The 15735-nt window shown below is 40.7% G+C and overlaps 1 protein-coding gene across 1 annotated transcript; it reads left to right on the top strand.

Moving 5' to 3' along the window:
* The first annotated feature begins 1121 nt into the window (after positions 1-1121).
* Positions 1122-12607, top strand: LOC148340379 (target of Nesh-SH3-like). The gene is made up of 19 exons (XM_088290712.1): positions 1122-1675; positions 3587-3766; positions 5167-5235; positions 5302-5434; positions 6975-7156; positions 7315-7367; positions 8193-8232; positions 8604-8663; positions 8860-8919; positions 9420-9467; positions 9541-9741; positions 9834-9923; positions 9993-10202; positions 10906-11011; positions 11110-11189; positions 11270-11299; positions 11373-11531; positions 11598-11720; positions 11797-12607. Exons 1-19 carry the CDS (start codon positions 1588-1590, stop codon positions 11910-11912), a joined length of 2028 nt encoding a protein of 675 aa, XP_088146838.1. The 5' UTR covers positions 1122-1587; the 3' UTR covers positions 11913-12607.
* Positions 12608-15735: the final 3128 nt, after the last annotated feature.

Below are 15735 nucleotides of genomic sequence, written 5' to 3'. Positions count from 1 at the left end.
GCAAGTGTACCACTCCACCATCAGTAACTCTTTAAGGTACCAAATCGTTATGTTTACTTGATGATTATGAGAGGCTCCTTTGGAAACGACTAAGGTCAAACCTAGACCCAAAAAGTTTTAAAAGGCCTGCTCTAAACAATATTTGCCCTATGAGCCTAAGTTGGGAAGCGTCAGCCTGGAGTAGGAGGCGCATTTGTGATAACTTATAATTAGATTGCTTGATGAGAGCCAATTCAGTTTTACAAGATCAAACAAGAAGCCACTCTGTGACAGGCCAGAGAAAACAAGCGGCCCAAATGAAGTCATGCTCAAAGAAGATTTAAGATGCCTGATGGCAGCTCGTGTACTGTAAGAGGCGAGTTGAAGCATGTCCCAGCAGCTGTCAGTCATTTTAGTCCCAATAAATCCTGCCCACTTCAAAGCAACCAGATGAACATCTCCATCTGATGAATTCCGGATTTCATTTGACATGAAATTGCTTCTGGCCCATGTACTGTTTGTACATCTCATTGTTCACGCCACAAACCGGCTCTGTGGTTTCAACACATTTTACAAAGGCTTATCTTGATGGAATCTCAGGGCTCAATCCCAATTCACTGTACCGCTTCTCCTTAATTGAGGCACGGGTAAACTGGAGAATATTTTAGTAGATGTAGGGCGAGAGGTGAGCTACACCCCATATTGGGCCGAGTCGCAGGGCACATAAAGACAAACACCCATTCATGCTTACATTATATCGTGGATTGTCAGATTGGCATTTCAGAAATCATGACCAAATATGTTATGAGCTTATTGCGTCCCCAATGTGTCCGAGTCTGTCTCCATTGCCTGTGGTGTTCCTCAAGGGTCAGCCTTAGGGCTCATTCTTTTTGCACTGTACTTCCTTCATTTTAGCAAGCTCATCACCAAAAGGAAGGGATAATATCTCCTCTTCAATGGTCTCAGGAAAACTTGATTAGACCGTCTTCATTTAGGCCAGAATGACGACAAAAGGCTTTTGTCTTGATTCCATACAGGTTCAGCTAGATCACGTCTGTTCTGGTTCCATTTTATTGTACAGTTAGATCACTGTGGTCAGCTGACCAAACTTTTACTTACTGTCGCTCACACGAGATTAAAAGATTGCTGTTCAAATTGTGGGATGCACTTTCATTTAAGATAAGAGCTGACCTTTTCTCTTGACATTTTATAAAGCAATTTAAAAACACATTTATTTAGACAGGCATCCCTGGAGCATTTATTTTGTTTTTGGTTTCATTTTATTAAGTGCCTGTGTATTATTCTGTGAAAAATGTATCGAACAGCATCGAACGCCGCCTAGAGGACCTAAAGTAAATCGGTTCTTGAGAATGTTTTTGTCATGTTTTGGGACTTTCCTACTTTTCCTTAGAGGTGATGGGGGGTGTTATTCAAGAGGAAGAAGTTAATGTTTGAGGAGGGGCCACGCCCCCCTTGCTACAGCTATAAGTTCTATTCTGCCTAGTTGTCTGCACTCTTGAAGGCATCTGAGGGCAGAACACATCTTGAAGCTTTTGTCTTGCTCCTGCTTGAAAGTATTTCTACTCTTCATCATCACCTGAGGAGGTCATGGCATGCACAGCTTCCCTCCTTCTCCACATCTTGCTGCTTGGAGCTGCAGTTCTGCACAGCTGCATCGCAGCGCAGAGGACCCGAGGTAGGCAAATAGTCTTTGACCAAGATGAATCTTGAATTAAAAGTTCGCATTTTATATGTCCTTGGGTAGAGGCACAAAATACAGAGCTCAGAGGCTTGGGAGACATCAAATTCACTGTATTTTTGTATTTTTTTGTTGTTATTCATTTTTTTATCCAATATATGGAAACATTTTAGAATGGATTCCCAGAGTTAGACATCTTCTTACCCATGTAGAGTGTAACAGCACTCCTTTTTTGGGTTCTTTTGGGTTAGCAAAAAAGTATTGTGACTGTTGAAAAAAAAAAAAAATTAATTAATTCATAAATGTATACCAAACGGTTGAGCTGACATCTATGGTTAAGATTTTTTTTTATACTTCCTTAATGCCTTCTCCTGGTCAAGCAGGTACTTAAAGGGCCAAAGTGTCTTCTTCCCTGGCACGATATGACTCATACTTTCAAATCCCATGGCTGGTTGCTTTTTGGGGAAATGATCTGATGATTGTGATAACGGCATGTTCAGTTATACTGAGTGGGCTGGGCTTCATGATCAAACCTGCAATTGGTCTGCCTCACTGCACTCGGCTTCAAGTTATGTAAGGCAATCAAAAGCTGTCAAGATTGGCGCCAAGAACAACAGGATGCCATGCTTGCCGTGCTTGTTGCTTCACATTTATGTTCTTCGACAGAGGTGGCAAAAGTACACACACTGTGCTTAAATAGAAGTGCAGATTGTTGTGTAAAAAAAAAATATGACTGGTGAAAATTGTGCTACTGATTCAATACAGGTCTTCTTCAGCCAACCAGTGACTTAGTTGAAGTTTCTATGAAACGTAACCCATGTTATGTATTTACACCTCATGAAAGTTCGCCATCTTAATGCTTAAAGCTCTCTAATCTCGTTGCACACTTGAGTACAATGACAATAAAGGGATTTCTAATTCTCTAATTCTAACACACTATGCGACTTGCCATAGATGGGCTAATTGAACTAGCACCGATGTCATGGTAGTTACAGTCTAACCTTTGAAGCAATGGTTATTGGAACGCAATGTAGGCAGACAATAAAACAACACCCACTGGTCTATATTCTTTATCCTTGCCAAAAATAGACGAATATGACTGCAGCTTACTGAACTGTTGTGACTGCCGTCTGTATGCATTATGTCGCAGTGTAATTCCCATGCACTGAATTATCCTAACACGCAAATTGTTTATTTCCATTTTACCTAATTACGTTATTATTGTATGTTTTTAGAAAGTACAATAGCATTTGAGTCTTCTTTGCCGGTCTGTCCCCCGCCCTCCGGCTGCGATCTCTGTACCGTTCCGACCTTAACAATCCGGGCGTATTCCTAAGAATTGTCGAGCGAGGTCACTCATTGACTTAAACTAGTGAGTCAAGTCACCACTTTATTATTATCATGTGTTTTGTTATTATAAAAGCAGAATAGAACAAATGAACAAAGTATAGAAAACCGGTGAGAGTCTAGACTTCCTCCCACTGTTTTGTGAACATGGAAAACTAGAAAAAAAATGTTTTCTAGTTCAAAATAAACATCCAAATCATCTAAACAGACTTACATTGAAGTCTAGATTATGAGATCACAATTAATAAAGATTTCAAATAGCGGTTATCCAAATCTCTTGCTATTTGCATCTTTGTTATGTCGTGTCGTCATCATTGGAGGTTTAAAATAGGAGCAAACCTTTTTTGACAAAGTGAGTCTGTTTTTAAATGTAGAGCATAAATATAAAAAAATATATATATATATCAGAAAATTTAATTCTCATGTATAGATAACTTAAAAAACTGCTCAAAGACAGGAAGAATTTAAGTACTTCTACATCCTGGAAGTGTGATCCAACTCGTTTCAAGCAAACGCAATGAGGTGAATGTGAATCTGATGTCCTCTCACTTTTCATTGCAGTCCGTCGCCATAATGTGAAAGTCAAGATCAACGCCACCGGGGACACGATTATCATGAAGTTTCTGCGACCAAGCCCCGAGTTGAAACTGGAAGGTTACATTCTGGGTTACGGCAGCAGCGTCTCTTCCAAACAGTTCATCCCGTTGCCCGAAAACGGGATACCCTACCAAGCCGAGATGGGTAAATATTAGCACTTATCGGAAAATAAGGTTGAAGATATTTTTGCCTTTTTTTCCCCTTTAACAATTGGTTGGTTAATTTAAATCCATTTATTTAATTGTTTAACTGATTTATTGTAAACAACAAAATAAAAAATAGTAAAATGTAGTGATAATTTTTAGCTCAATAATTGTCAGGCCTTATAATGAAATAAATCATAAATAATTTGTCAGGTTCAATCACCTAAGCATTCACTGAACATAGGCAAAATGAATGAAAGGAAGACAAGAGTTGATCTTTTACTCGCGAGGAGAACGAACGGAGGTGTGCTCAGTTACATCTCCAACTCCGCCGAGCCCTCTATTTAACAATATAATGTATTTGCACGAAGGAATGAAGGGGGGAGCACCAGCAAGAACATGTAAACATTTCAGACACGAGAGAAAAAACAGACAATGGCAGTCGTTAACTGATTGACAAGGCAGATATGCCTTTTAGTGCTCCCGCACTAAAGTCTCAGTCCTTTTGTTTCAGAGGTGTGTCTCGGCACATCTCCTTTGATGTTGCAGACGTTGATCCAGTCTTCAGGCATCCGCTTCTCTGGAAGTCTTCTCATCCATATGGTCAAACATAGGTCACGCTGTGGAACAATTCTTTTGCAATACTAATAGAGTAAAATATGGGATAAAATATATCTTCAACCTAACATAATTCAATCAAATTTGAGTCACTGATTTTTACTATTTATTACTATTTTACTATTGAAATAAACGTTGACATATTTTACAAATTTGCACACTCCTGGATTATTCTCACAGGGAAATGATAACAAATGTGTGTACCTGCCATGAAATTACACATTACACTTGTCAAGACAACCGTGAGGAAACAGAAAACAGAAGTTCTCATTAGATCCTTCGAAGGTGTTTTTTCATTTATTTATTTATTTTTTTTGGAGGTCAGAACGGGTAAATGGCACCTCCATTCATCCATTTCAAAGGGGAAAGATGATTTGGGGTATGAGTCTTTTGAGATCCTATTGTGGCCACAGAAGAAATTGAACTCATAACTCAAGGCACCAATGTTTTTTTTTTAATTTCATTTACAAGAGGGCACAAGCAAGAAGAATTGATTTGTTTATCAGCTTCTCATTTAAAGTTTGTGGGTGTAGAACCGAGCACATTTTGCTGCAAATCCAACAACAAATGCAAATAGGAAAACATTTTGTCTGCCTTGTTTTGTTTTTCCTCCCTTTAGTTCAACTGCATTCTATGACTGTGATTCATTCTAGTTACAACTGTTTCATGCCCACGTGTTGCCTAGAGGAAGTGCTCTGCGAGGGTGAAATGTGAAACTAAGGGTTAAAAGTCTCACCGTGTTCAACAGAGATTCTCCATGACAGATCTTTTTTGTCTCTTTAGACGCAGAACCTAAGTACCTGGTGGCTGTGCAGCCAGTCCTTCGCAACGACGTCACCAAACACTGCACAGGTAAGTGAGTGCTTATTTTTCTTCTTGGTGGATGCAAGCTCTCACTTTGTCTTCCTTTGTGCACAGGAAAGGTAAATTTGGACAAGCCGCTCAATCTAGTGATTGGCACCGTCAGCCCGACTGCGGTGCTGCTGTCCTGGGGGAGCCATCTGAAGAGTTCCTATGACAGGGACATCCTGGATGATTGCCTGGAGGACGGGTGAGATGCAGCTTGTGGGCGCATCTCGATTTGTCTAATATAAAAAAAAAATGCTTTGGTGCCATGACCTATGCTGAAGTGAGTCTAGGAGCTTCATATGGTAGTCTGCCACCCTCATAGCATCAAACGTTTTTCAAATCATACTCACAGTTTTGCTATTTGTGGCAGGGCTCGGCCCTCGGTGCCACAAGGGGAAAAAAAACCACATGAAGCTCTGGAACTCACTTTAACATAGTTTCTTGTAGTGCTGTGCAATAAATCATAAAGTATAAGCGACAGCCATACAATATAAACCCTCCCGTGGTTTATATTGATATTTTAATATGTGGGCTATTAGGTTAGCTCTGTTGCAATCCTAATGAAACACGACGATCGTCACCTTTCTATCACTTCATCCTTGTGACTCACTCCTCAGGTTTGATAATTGGTTTGCACTTGAATCCAACTGTAACACAAATATACTTGTTGGATTAAGCATGGATTCATTGCTAATGATGGATGTCGTCCCAAAGAAGCAGCTGTCAACGTTACGCTATTCACTTGTGGGACGAGAGATGAACCAAGTCTTTAAATGCCCTCCACTTCAGACGCAACGCTAACATTGTATGAACAATGAATGAAGGTTAATGTAACTGCTTCCATTCTTTGCATTAGCAGCAAATACTCTCTGTTAGATATATACGTGTACTGTCCACTATATATAGGATAGGTTTTTCATAAATAAATAGACAAGGTATAAAAGAAATTTGCCATGAATTTTCCAGATCAGGATGTACTGTATATATGGTTATCAGGATATAAAAGCATATCAAATAACCTATATTGTGATTTTAAATTTTGTCCATATCGCATAGTTCTACTTCCTTGACACCGAGTTGCCACAGACATGGCTTTAGCCTGAGAACAAAATGAAAAAAAAAAAACAGGCGAAACCTGTGAGAAAATAATCGCAAATCTCCAGTGGAACACTGGACATCATTGGGTAGAAGTGAAAAAATAGCTCATCATTTCTGATGACAGAAGATGTCTGCTTCCACATGTTATGCAATCTATGTTCTGCAATGATCCTGTTGAGAGATGTTCCGTTCAAAAATGTCTCCATGTTTTCTAGCTCAGTTGTTCCAGTTGTCCCCCGCCTTCACTGTAATTGTCACCCTATCCACCTTTTCCAGCCTTTAAAAATAGACTTTCCTTTTCTGTCAAACAACTGGACGAAGTACAGATGTCTTCTTGCCAGAAAATGACTCGAGAGAATGGGAGAAGGAGTGAAACTCCCGAAACGTTTTAAATGTGTTCTGTAGGTGGGGTGCTCCACGTTGATTTTAAAAGGAGGCGAAAGGGATTTCACACAACAATTATCATGAATTTAATTTAAAAAGTATTTTTCAGTTTTTACAGCCGGTTCCTATTTCTACATTTTTTTTTTTTTGACAGCAGCAAGATTCAGGGCTTTAACTCTCAAGTCTTCAATTTGTCCTTCAAAAAATAAAAAGTGCAAAGAATAGAACCCTGAGGAACATCTCCTTCTTGTTTCCATTAGTTTCTACACTGTCCGCTACCGAGAGCCAAACAGGAAGTGGATCTATCAGACATGCCCGACAAGCGACACAGTCATCAACAACCTGACTCCTGACACGCCCTATGAATTTGGTGTCCGCTCCAACAAGGATGACCGCAGTGGCTCCTGGAGTAAAGCCATGATCCAAAGTACCAACATGGCTGGTAAGAAGACAAACGGAGCATTACAACTGAAAAGTCTGGTCAAGTCATTTTTACCACAAGTCATAACAAATAGATTAATAATTTAGAGCTAAACTAAAATGTGTCATCATGTTCATCTGTTTTTGTGTAATTTCATCTTCATTTACTTTGTGTTTCAGCTACAAGAAAACAGAAGCTTCCAAAACTGCGTCTTCCACTGCTAAAGCCTCTGGTGGGTAAATTAAAAAAAATATTTTTGGGTGCTTTTCTTCTGGTGTTATTTGGAGTAATGAATTGGATCCACACTATTCGTGGGGGATAGGTGCCGATCCCTGCAGAGAAGAGCAAACATTTGTAAATAATTATGCCCCGCCACCTAAAATGTTGAGAATTGCCTACATTAATAGCTTTAACCCTAAATACATAATAAACTATGATCCATAAGTAATAAACTTGTTTTTGAAAAAAAAAAGTGTGATGACGCTGGTGTGAATGTCACCGCTTTGCAACCAGTAAAAATACCAATGACATTTTTTCTATGAGAAAACTCATAGACTGGTTACATAACACTCCTCGCCTAAATTAATCAGTGCTCCGAACAAAATGACCACAATGCTGAGTCATAGCAATATGATGCATGGCTTTGGTCTGAGCACACAACTTAAAAAAGAGACTCTAAATGGCAATTTTACAAATGCGGAACTTTCTTTTTTAGCATCTTGAGCAGTTTACCGCAACCCCACAAGGAGCGTCGCAGCCTGCTGTTGGCAGTCAAGATGGCCGCCGTTTGGCTGGTAGCTTGCGCTAGCTACTCTTCTGCTAACAGAAGGAGCAGGGCATTTGGGCGGCTTAGAACATTAGAGAAAGCTTTTCTTTTTTGTAATAGTTACTGCGTGTTTTACAGAAAGACTTGCGAAGCGCTGGGTTTGTAATTGCTGGTGTCTATACCTTTTGGTTCTGTTAGTATTTTACCGATAAGTATGTGATGGACAATCTTGATGACTTTCTTTGGTCCTTTCATTAATGGGGACACCATGACTTGTTCTTTGTATTTCAGAACCCTCTCAGGCCCCGTGCTTTCTTCCCACCACGTCCAGGTAGCATATCTATCAGAATTATTCACTCTTGCGCTCTTTTACTTGTATAGTCAGGGCTGGGCGATTAATCTGTCACCAAATCATCAAGTTTTTGTGTCAGGCCGTTGTTTTTTTTTTTTAACTCATTCACTACCAGCTGAGTAAAAAAAAAGGGATTTTTGACATCTTTTGCCGTCAATGGCAGGAAATTATTTAATTGCAAAAACAATTAAGTGACATGCTAATTCACCACCATGTTGGAAGCAGCATGACATTTTTATTCAAAGGCGGTATTGCCTTTAAATCAAATGCCACCCTAGTTAACACTAACGTCTTGAATGATGCAGAAAAAAATAAAATCTTGACTAATTTGATGTACCACTCGTTTGCAGCATTTCACAACCGGACACAATCTCGACTTCCTTCACTGCTCCACCGTTCTGCTCTCCCAGGCAAGCTGCACTTTTATTTTTGTGTCTGTCATCGCGTATGGCACACTGAAGCACAGCACTAATCTCAGCCTAAGAAGACACAATAGCATACTTAAAAGTGTTTTTTTTCCTCAAGCTTACATTTTTGCCTTTTATAAATAACCGCATTTGAGTAATTGAATATTAAGTGTAACGCCGCTTATTTTTCTCCCAACAGTGAATGGACACCGGGATTTCCCCCCCATCAAGCCCGCCTTGTGGACACGTCCCCGTTCAGGTAAACCCATCTCCTTGGCCCTCAGCCACGAGATTGTAGATTGTTTTGCCAAAATGTCATGTACATGAGAGCTAATAGTCACAGGCTGAGCTGCTAATTAGCAGCAACAAGGAGTCCTTCTTGTTCTTTAGTGATGGTGGACAGAGTCTTCCTGAGCTGTTCAGCTTCTTTCTTCATTTTCACTCCTTCTCCAAACCGCAAATGAATTCAAGCCAAGATGAAAATGTTACCTGGTAGCTTTGTGGTCGCCATCTATGTTTACACAAATCTGGTTGAAAGGAATGTGCATTCAGCTTTCTGCCGTGACTTGTTCACTTTCTTCTTATGGAAAAGAAGCAGTGCTTTGATTTGGGATGGGTATTATTAAAATAAAGGTTTTACACCTAACAGATTTTCCATTACTTTAGTATATTTTTTTATGTCAGAATGTAACAAGAAGGGTAGGAGTCATGTTCTTGTTTCGATGAGTGATGACGTATGATGTGGTGCGGTTGTTTTAGGGTCTCTCAACAAGAAAACAAACCTGCATGGAAAACCAAACCAATCAGGTGAGGTGAACAGAGAACCACTTACGTCTACTATTTGGTCGTATTCCATTTCTGAGTTTTCTTTCTTCTATAGAGAAGACAAACATCCGGAAACACACCGACAAACTGGCTGTCCTCCAGCCCAAAGTTCCAGTGGCCACCACCAAGCCCACTACCGCCAAGCCAACCACTGCCAAGCCAACCACTGCCAAGCCAACCACTGCCAGGCCAACCACTGCCAGGCCAACCAAACTCAAACGAAAATACACCACCACTACGTCACCAGCAACGCAAGGTATGACATCCGTGTAAGAAATCACATGCCAGGCACTGTGTAGCCTTTACATGGACAGATTCTAAGTCCAAATGTGACACCTCCTCTTACAGCCCCTCAACAAGAATCGTGGGAAAACTCAGACTTGTTTCAGTCACAACCGACCTCAGACATTGACGCCATGGGCAAAAAGCGTTACGTGGGTAAGTGTATCTTCTTGTCAAGAATTAGCGAGAATCCAGACTGAGTATCCCACCCTCATCAAACCACAGCACCTCACGTCATCTACCAAACGGGCAAGAGAGCGGACGAGCCGTGTTCTATTACATCGTCGTTGAACTTCTTCCCCGAGGATGAGCGCAGCAACGGCAATGTGACGGCGGCGCCCAAGTCACCGCCCTCGAACCTAACTGTGGTAACGGTGGAGGGATGTCCTTCCTTCATCATTTTGGACTGGGAGACGACTAACAATGACACTACAGGTACATTAGTTGCTCAGATGATAAAGGGGAAGTCAAGTCAAAAGTTCTCCTACAATAAAATGCGCCCCCCAACTAGTCCAAACATGAAATTCTACAAAAACAAGTAGATTTTGCTGCTTAACTCATATTACACAAACGCAATATTAATGTGAATGCCGTGGTGCTGCAGCAAACATATTATTTGCAAGAAAATTGTTTAGTTGACTTTGGAGTCCCCTTTGACTCCAGTACTTTTTTAACATGCTTTGTTAGCAATCGATAGTTGCACTTGGACTGTCCATTGGACACTTTAAATTATAATGTCCAAAATAGGCGGCACGGTGATCGACTGGTTAGCACGTTGGCCTCACAGTGCACAGGTCGTGGGTTCGATTCCGTCTCAGGCCTCCCAGTGAGGAGTTTGCATGTTCTCCCTGCCTGTGTGGGTTTTCTCCGGGTACACCAGTTTCCTCCCACATTCCACAAACGTACCGTACATGAAAGTTTAATTGAGCACCTGGAATTGTCCCTAGTTGCGATTGTGAGCATGAATGTGTGTTTGTGTGTGCCCCGCGCTTGGCTGGCAGTTCAGGGTGGAACCTGCCAATTGGCTGAAGACAGCTGGGATATGCTCCAGCACCCCCGCAACCCTTGTTAGGATAAGCGGATCAGATAATGGATGTCCAAAATAGCTAACAGTTAGCCCCCCTTGCTGTTTCCTCAGAGTATGAAGTAATCTCAACCACAAAAGGACCCGACGGTGAGAAAGTTTCCATTTTGACCACCGACCAGACGCATACAGCAGTGGAAAACCTAAAACCTGAAAGCAGGTAAGCTAAGGATCCATCATAACCAGCTTTTAAAGTCATCTTGAGTTGCATTGAGTGAAACTAAATTGGGATTAAATATGTGCTGTGTTTCATGATAGTTATGAGTTTAAAGTGAAGCCCAAGAATGACTTAGGCACAGGTCCAGCCAGTGAGCCAGTATCCTTCAACACAGAGTCCGGTACGAGAAACTTGAGTCGAGTCTTGCATATGCATTGTTTCTTGTTCAGTCATTTATTTTGTCTTCAATTTGTCCCCCAGCGGACCCTCAAGTTACCGAGAACGTTTCAGGTGAGGTCAGACTCTGTCTTTAATGATCCAAGACCAGTATGGGCCAAACCTAACAAAGGTGCTGTCTTGACAGGTAAAGATGCCATCTGGACTCAGTTCCCCTTCAAGGCAGACGCTTACTCCGACTGTAATGGAAAACAATACGTCAAGAGAACCAGGTACCGCAAATTTGTGGGGGTCCAGCTTTGCAACTCGCTTAGGTACAAGATCTACCTGAGCGACTCGCTAAATGGTGAGTCTCCTTCTGGAACGACATGACGCCTCAACATAGGCGTGTACTGATCCTGTCGCATCCCAGGTAAATTCTACAACATCGGAGACCAGAGCGGCTTTGGTGAGGATCACTGCCAGTTTGTCGATTCTTTCCTGGACGGAAGAACTGGACGGCAAGTGAGTCCAGCTCAGCTGCCGTCCCGATCTGGTAAGACCCGTTTGTTACCACATCGCAGATGACATTAACGGCTTGACGCAACCGATTAATAATGTTTACCATTTAGGCTATCATCGAGCAGTGCGACAAGAGCCGGTTCAGTTTGGCTCAATCGGTGGACATTCCCACATCAGCTACGTGTCTTGGTACGAGTGTGGAACTCCCATCCCAGGAAAATGGTAAACCATGACTTTGTGCCAGGGCATATTCCGGTACAGGACATCATTTTATCTTTGCCATGGGGCCGAGTCAAGCTGGCTAACGGCCTGCCAGGAGTGGAACTCTATCAAAAACAACAAATTCAGTTGCACGTTACCTCATCAGTGTGGAAATGAGACTTGTATATTTGCAATTTGCACATCAGAAATGTCATTCTGGCAGTACACAGAGAGTTTACTTTCCTGAAAATGTTCTTCGCTTAAAGGAGAAGTCAAACAAATGAGGGGAAAAACAAACAAACAAACAGACAAAACGGGTCTTTTCTGTTGTGCTGTTTGAACTCGCTATCAACTACAACTAAATGACTCATAATGTGAAATCAACTACATTTGGGTCACCTTCTCCTGTGGGGAGTGGTTCAGGTTCATTGGCGATTCATGACAATACTGTTTCTAGATACGTTAACTGGTTTTAAATGTGCACAGTAAAGTTGTGTAAGTTTAAAAATCGGAACAACAGGGTGTTTTTTTTCAGTATACAGGTACTTTTCATTAAAGAAATTATGTTGTATAAAACAAGCTATGTCATTTGTATTTACGTTAACATGTTCAAAATGTATGTATTGTATGTATTTAACGCCAGAAGTTGTTAATGTTATTTTGTCGGCGTAAAAACACGGGAATTTTTTTTTCAGTTTTTATATTTGAACAAATAAAAAACTTCAATTATTTTTCAAAATGTTTGAGAATATTCTTGTCTCTTACTCCAAACATCAATGAGAAAAATGTTTTTATGTGCAAAACCAGAAGCAATGCCTCGGTTAAAAAAATACAACCGATCTATAATTATCTGTTTAAATTATATCAATACGGCCATAATCCTTACTAACATTGTAACCAATGACTGCATAAGCGCATTTGTATATATAGGGGTATTATTTCTGAAAGGAAAAATAATGACGAACCGTAACCACAATGAGAGAATTCAGTAGGGGAGGTAAAGCAAACATCAGCAGGAAATCGTGTCAGAATAAGAACGTAGGCTTGAGTCTGCCACTGTTACGTAACGCTGGGCCACCATCCATTTCTGACTGCACAAAAACATGGAAACACTCTGTTGACATGACCACGAGTCATTTCAACAAGTGTGGCACGGCATTGGTGCCTGGTTTGAACTCCCATCTTTCTGCAGCAATTCACTCATCAAATGCAAAATTAAAGCCTGCGTGAAAAGTCTGGCTGTCAAAAAAGTGGCATTGTTGCGACACACACCAACTAATAGAACTGCCACTAATACAATAGTTTTATATAAAGCTGTTTTAGATGTACAAGGACTAACTATTTAAAACTAAAATTGTAAATTTCTCTAAAAACATCCTCGTGAATAAGTTAGTTTCAAAGGTCAAACATTTTTTAATACACTATACAAGTTGGAAAATACTTGCTGAAATTAGGCAAATGCTGGCAACTAGGTAGGAACTATTTTTCACCATTTCAGTGTTCCTGATGTTTTTTGGGTGGAGAGGGATTGGCAAAAACAGCACTGCTTGACACACTTTCGGGTACATCAGTCGCTTCCTCGCCACTTTAAAAAGAACTAAGCACCTTGGTTTGCATGAACAGTTATCCTGCACAATTGCCACTTTTAGTTAGGAGTTTGGAAACGCTTATTTGGAGGTTCATCAAGAATTCCATTCATTTATAATGGGGGTCAATTATTTACAGAATTTCGCTCTTCACGGTTGATATGGACTTAATAGGGAAAATCCACGTATAATTCCATTAGCACAGGCGTGAGCAAACTATGGCTTAGGGGCCACATGCAGCCCATTAATCGTTTTAATACGGCCCACAAACTTGAAAAAAAATAAACCTTGTTAATGTTTTATTTTCTGAATTCTGTGCTGTTTCAAAGACATATATATTTTTGTAATGCTTTTGTTCACTTTCATTTAAAATTAAATGTATTTTTTTTCTCTGATGAGTTGTGGTTACCAAAACACTTTATCCATCCGCTCCTGGTCCGGGCCCTCTGTCAAATTTTAGAACCCATTGTGGCCCGCCAATCAAAAAAAGTTTGCCCACCCCTGCATTTGAGTATAAATGCATGAAGCTCCACTGCACCTGGAATACGGTAAAGAATTGCTCGAGAAAATGTTTCATTTCACTGTATACAGCTCTCAGACCAAAAAGGTTTAGACACCCCTGTCTTGAGTCAAAACTTGTTTCACAAACACAATCAAAACAAGATTCTTGGCGAGTCGCAATGCCATTGTAGAGAGTTTCTGCTTCTTATTGGGTTATTGACATCCTTGATTGGCGGTTTTTGGACATGTGGTTAGTCTTTGACTGCAACTGTACCTTGGGGCGGCATTTACAGGACGTGCAGCCTTGAGCTGGCAAGCTGTTTCCCATCAAATCCAGTTATGTAATCTGCCATCTCCTTCATTCTCGTCTAAGCTTGTTGGCCACGGGTGCGGCAAGCAGCATTCCTGACGACCCTGTAGCAGATCGGACCAATCACAGTGCACATCCATGTTCCAAACGCAGCCATGCATCATTGTTTTTACCTTTGCCTTGACTGGCAATGGTGACCTCGGCGGATGGCCAGTGCAGACTGTGGCAAAAATATGAACACTCTGTATTGAATTAGAAATACAGATACTTGGAAAAAAAAAAGACTCTTTACTGCTTTGAGCACAAGTATGCATTTGATTCCCACGTGCAGAGAAAGGTCGCAACAATTGCAAACGCCACAATGAAGTGACCAAAACAATGAAAAGACGCGAAGTTGGAATAGGAATAAAAATTCTTGTTGTTTTTTTTCGTTGGAGCTTCTGTCACTGTAGCTATGTCAGAACTTATTTCTGCTGTTTTTCAAATTTTTCATAAGTGATGTTCCCGTGGGTTGTCCGTGTGTACCTTCACGAGTAAACAGCTGTCACTTGCCAGCCACGTATTAGACGTTGCTTATGTTGAGTTAAGGTTAACAGAAAACATTGCAGTTTTAATAAGACAACTTGGAAAAGAAAAAATGTCATTTTTTTTTACATTGTGCTTTTCAAAGTATTGTAGCGTCTTCGAAAGACACAACGTCACACATAGTTACCTCCTTTCTCTATTGTTACAACACGGCTATTGTGGACCGGAGTCGACGCCAACTCCGAGCAACCCGTTCCGTCATCGTCACACACGGATCTCCCTTCCTCTCTTCTCCGTCCGCTTCTTTCCTTCTCGCACACCCCTCCCGTTCAATTCATTGCAGTATTCTTAATAGTCCGTGGATAATAATATCGTGTGGCTGTAAGGTTTACGTTACAGTTGACAAGGTTCAACATTACTTTTCGCTCACTTCAGCTGTGGCGTTCGCCGTAGCACGGTAGTTCAGTGTTGTTGTGTTTGCAATTGTTGTGAGCTTTCTCGGCCAAAATAAAACGTAAACACATTTTTTACCGTCAGTTATGTACAATACCCATTTTTAATAACTTTATACAAGATTAAATATTTTTATTGTTTTGTATTTTTAAACCAAGCAAGCTTCCGTTGGCTCAACTTTTATGCTATCAAAATGTGTTATTATACCTAAGGTTGTAAAATAACTTAAATAACAAATCGTCATAATCTGTATTTTTTGTTTTAGGTTTAGTATTTAGTTTCATGTTTATTCCTTGTGTTTGGTGTGTCTCGTCAGGTTCATTGTGTCCACCTGCGTACGTCTACCGATGCCCCAGTGTTAACCAAACAGGTCCTTCCAACCCTTTGTGTCTTGTCCAGGTGCTCCTCGTTGTCTCGTCAATTTGTTTGTATTTAGTTCCCTGTTTTCTTTCAGTTCTGGTCGGTGTCAGTAG

This window comes from Idiotropiscis lumnitzeri, chromosome 3, assembly GCF_059441095.1.
Source record: "Idiotropiscis lumnitzeri isolate Australia: NSW breed Sydney's pygmy pipehorse chromosome 3, RoL_Ilum_1.0, whole genome shotgun sequence".
Classification (NCBI taxonomy): domain Eukaryota; kingdom Metazoa; phylum Chordata; class Actinopteri; order Syngnathiformes; family Syngnathidae; genus Idiotropiscis; species Idiotropiscis lumnitzeri.
This window is presented reverse-complemented; position numbering and strand designations above follow the sequence as displayed.

Bases quoted from the DNA above. Each gene is read 5' to 3' on its own strand.
- LOC148340379 (XM_088290712.1), top strand. From the start codon at position 1,588: ATGGCATGCACAGCTTCCCTCCTTCTCCACATCTTGCTGCTTGGAGCT. The intron at 7,157-7,314 runs GTAAGAAGACAA...TTTGTGTTTCAG, and splicing joins CCAAAGTACCAACATGGCTG to CTACAAGAAAACAGAAGCTT. The intron at 11,012-11,109 runs GTAAGCTAAGGA...GTTTCATGATAG, and splicing joins AACCTAAAACCTGAAAGCAG to TTATGAGTTTAAAGTGAAGC.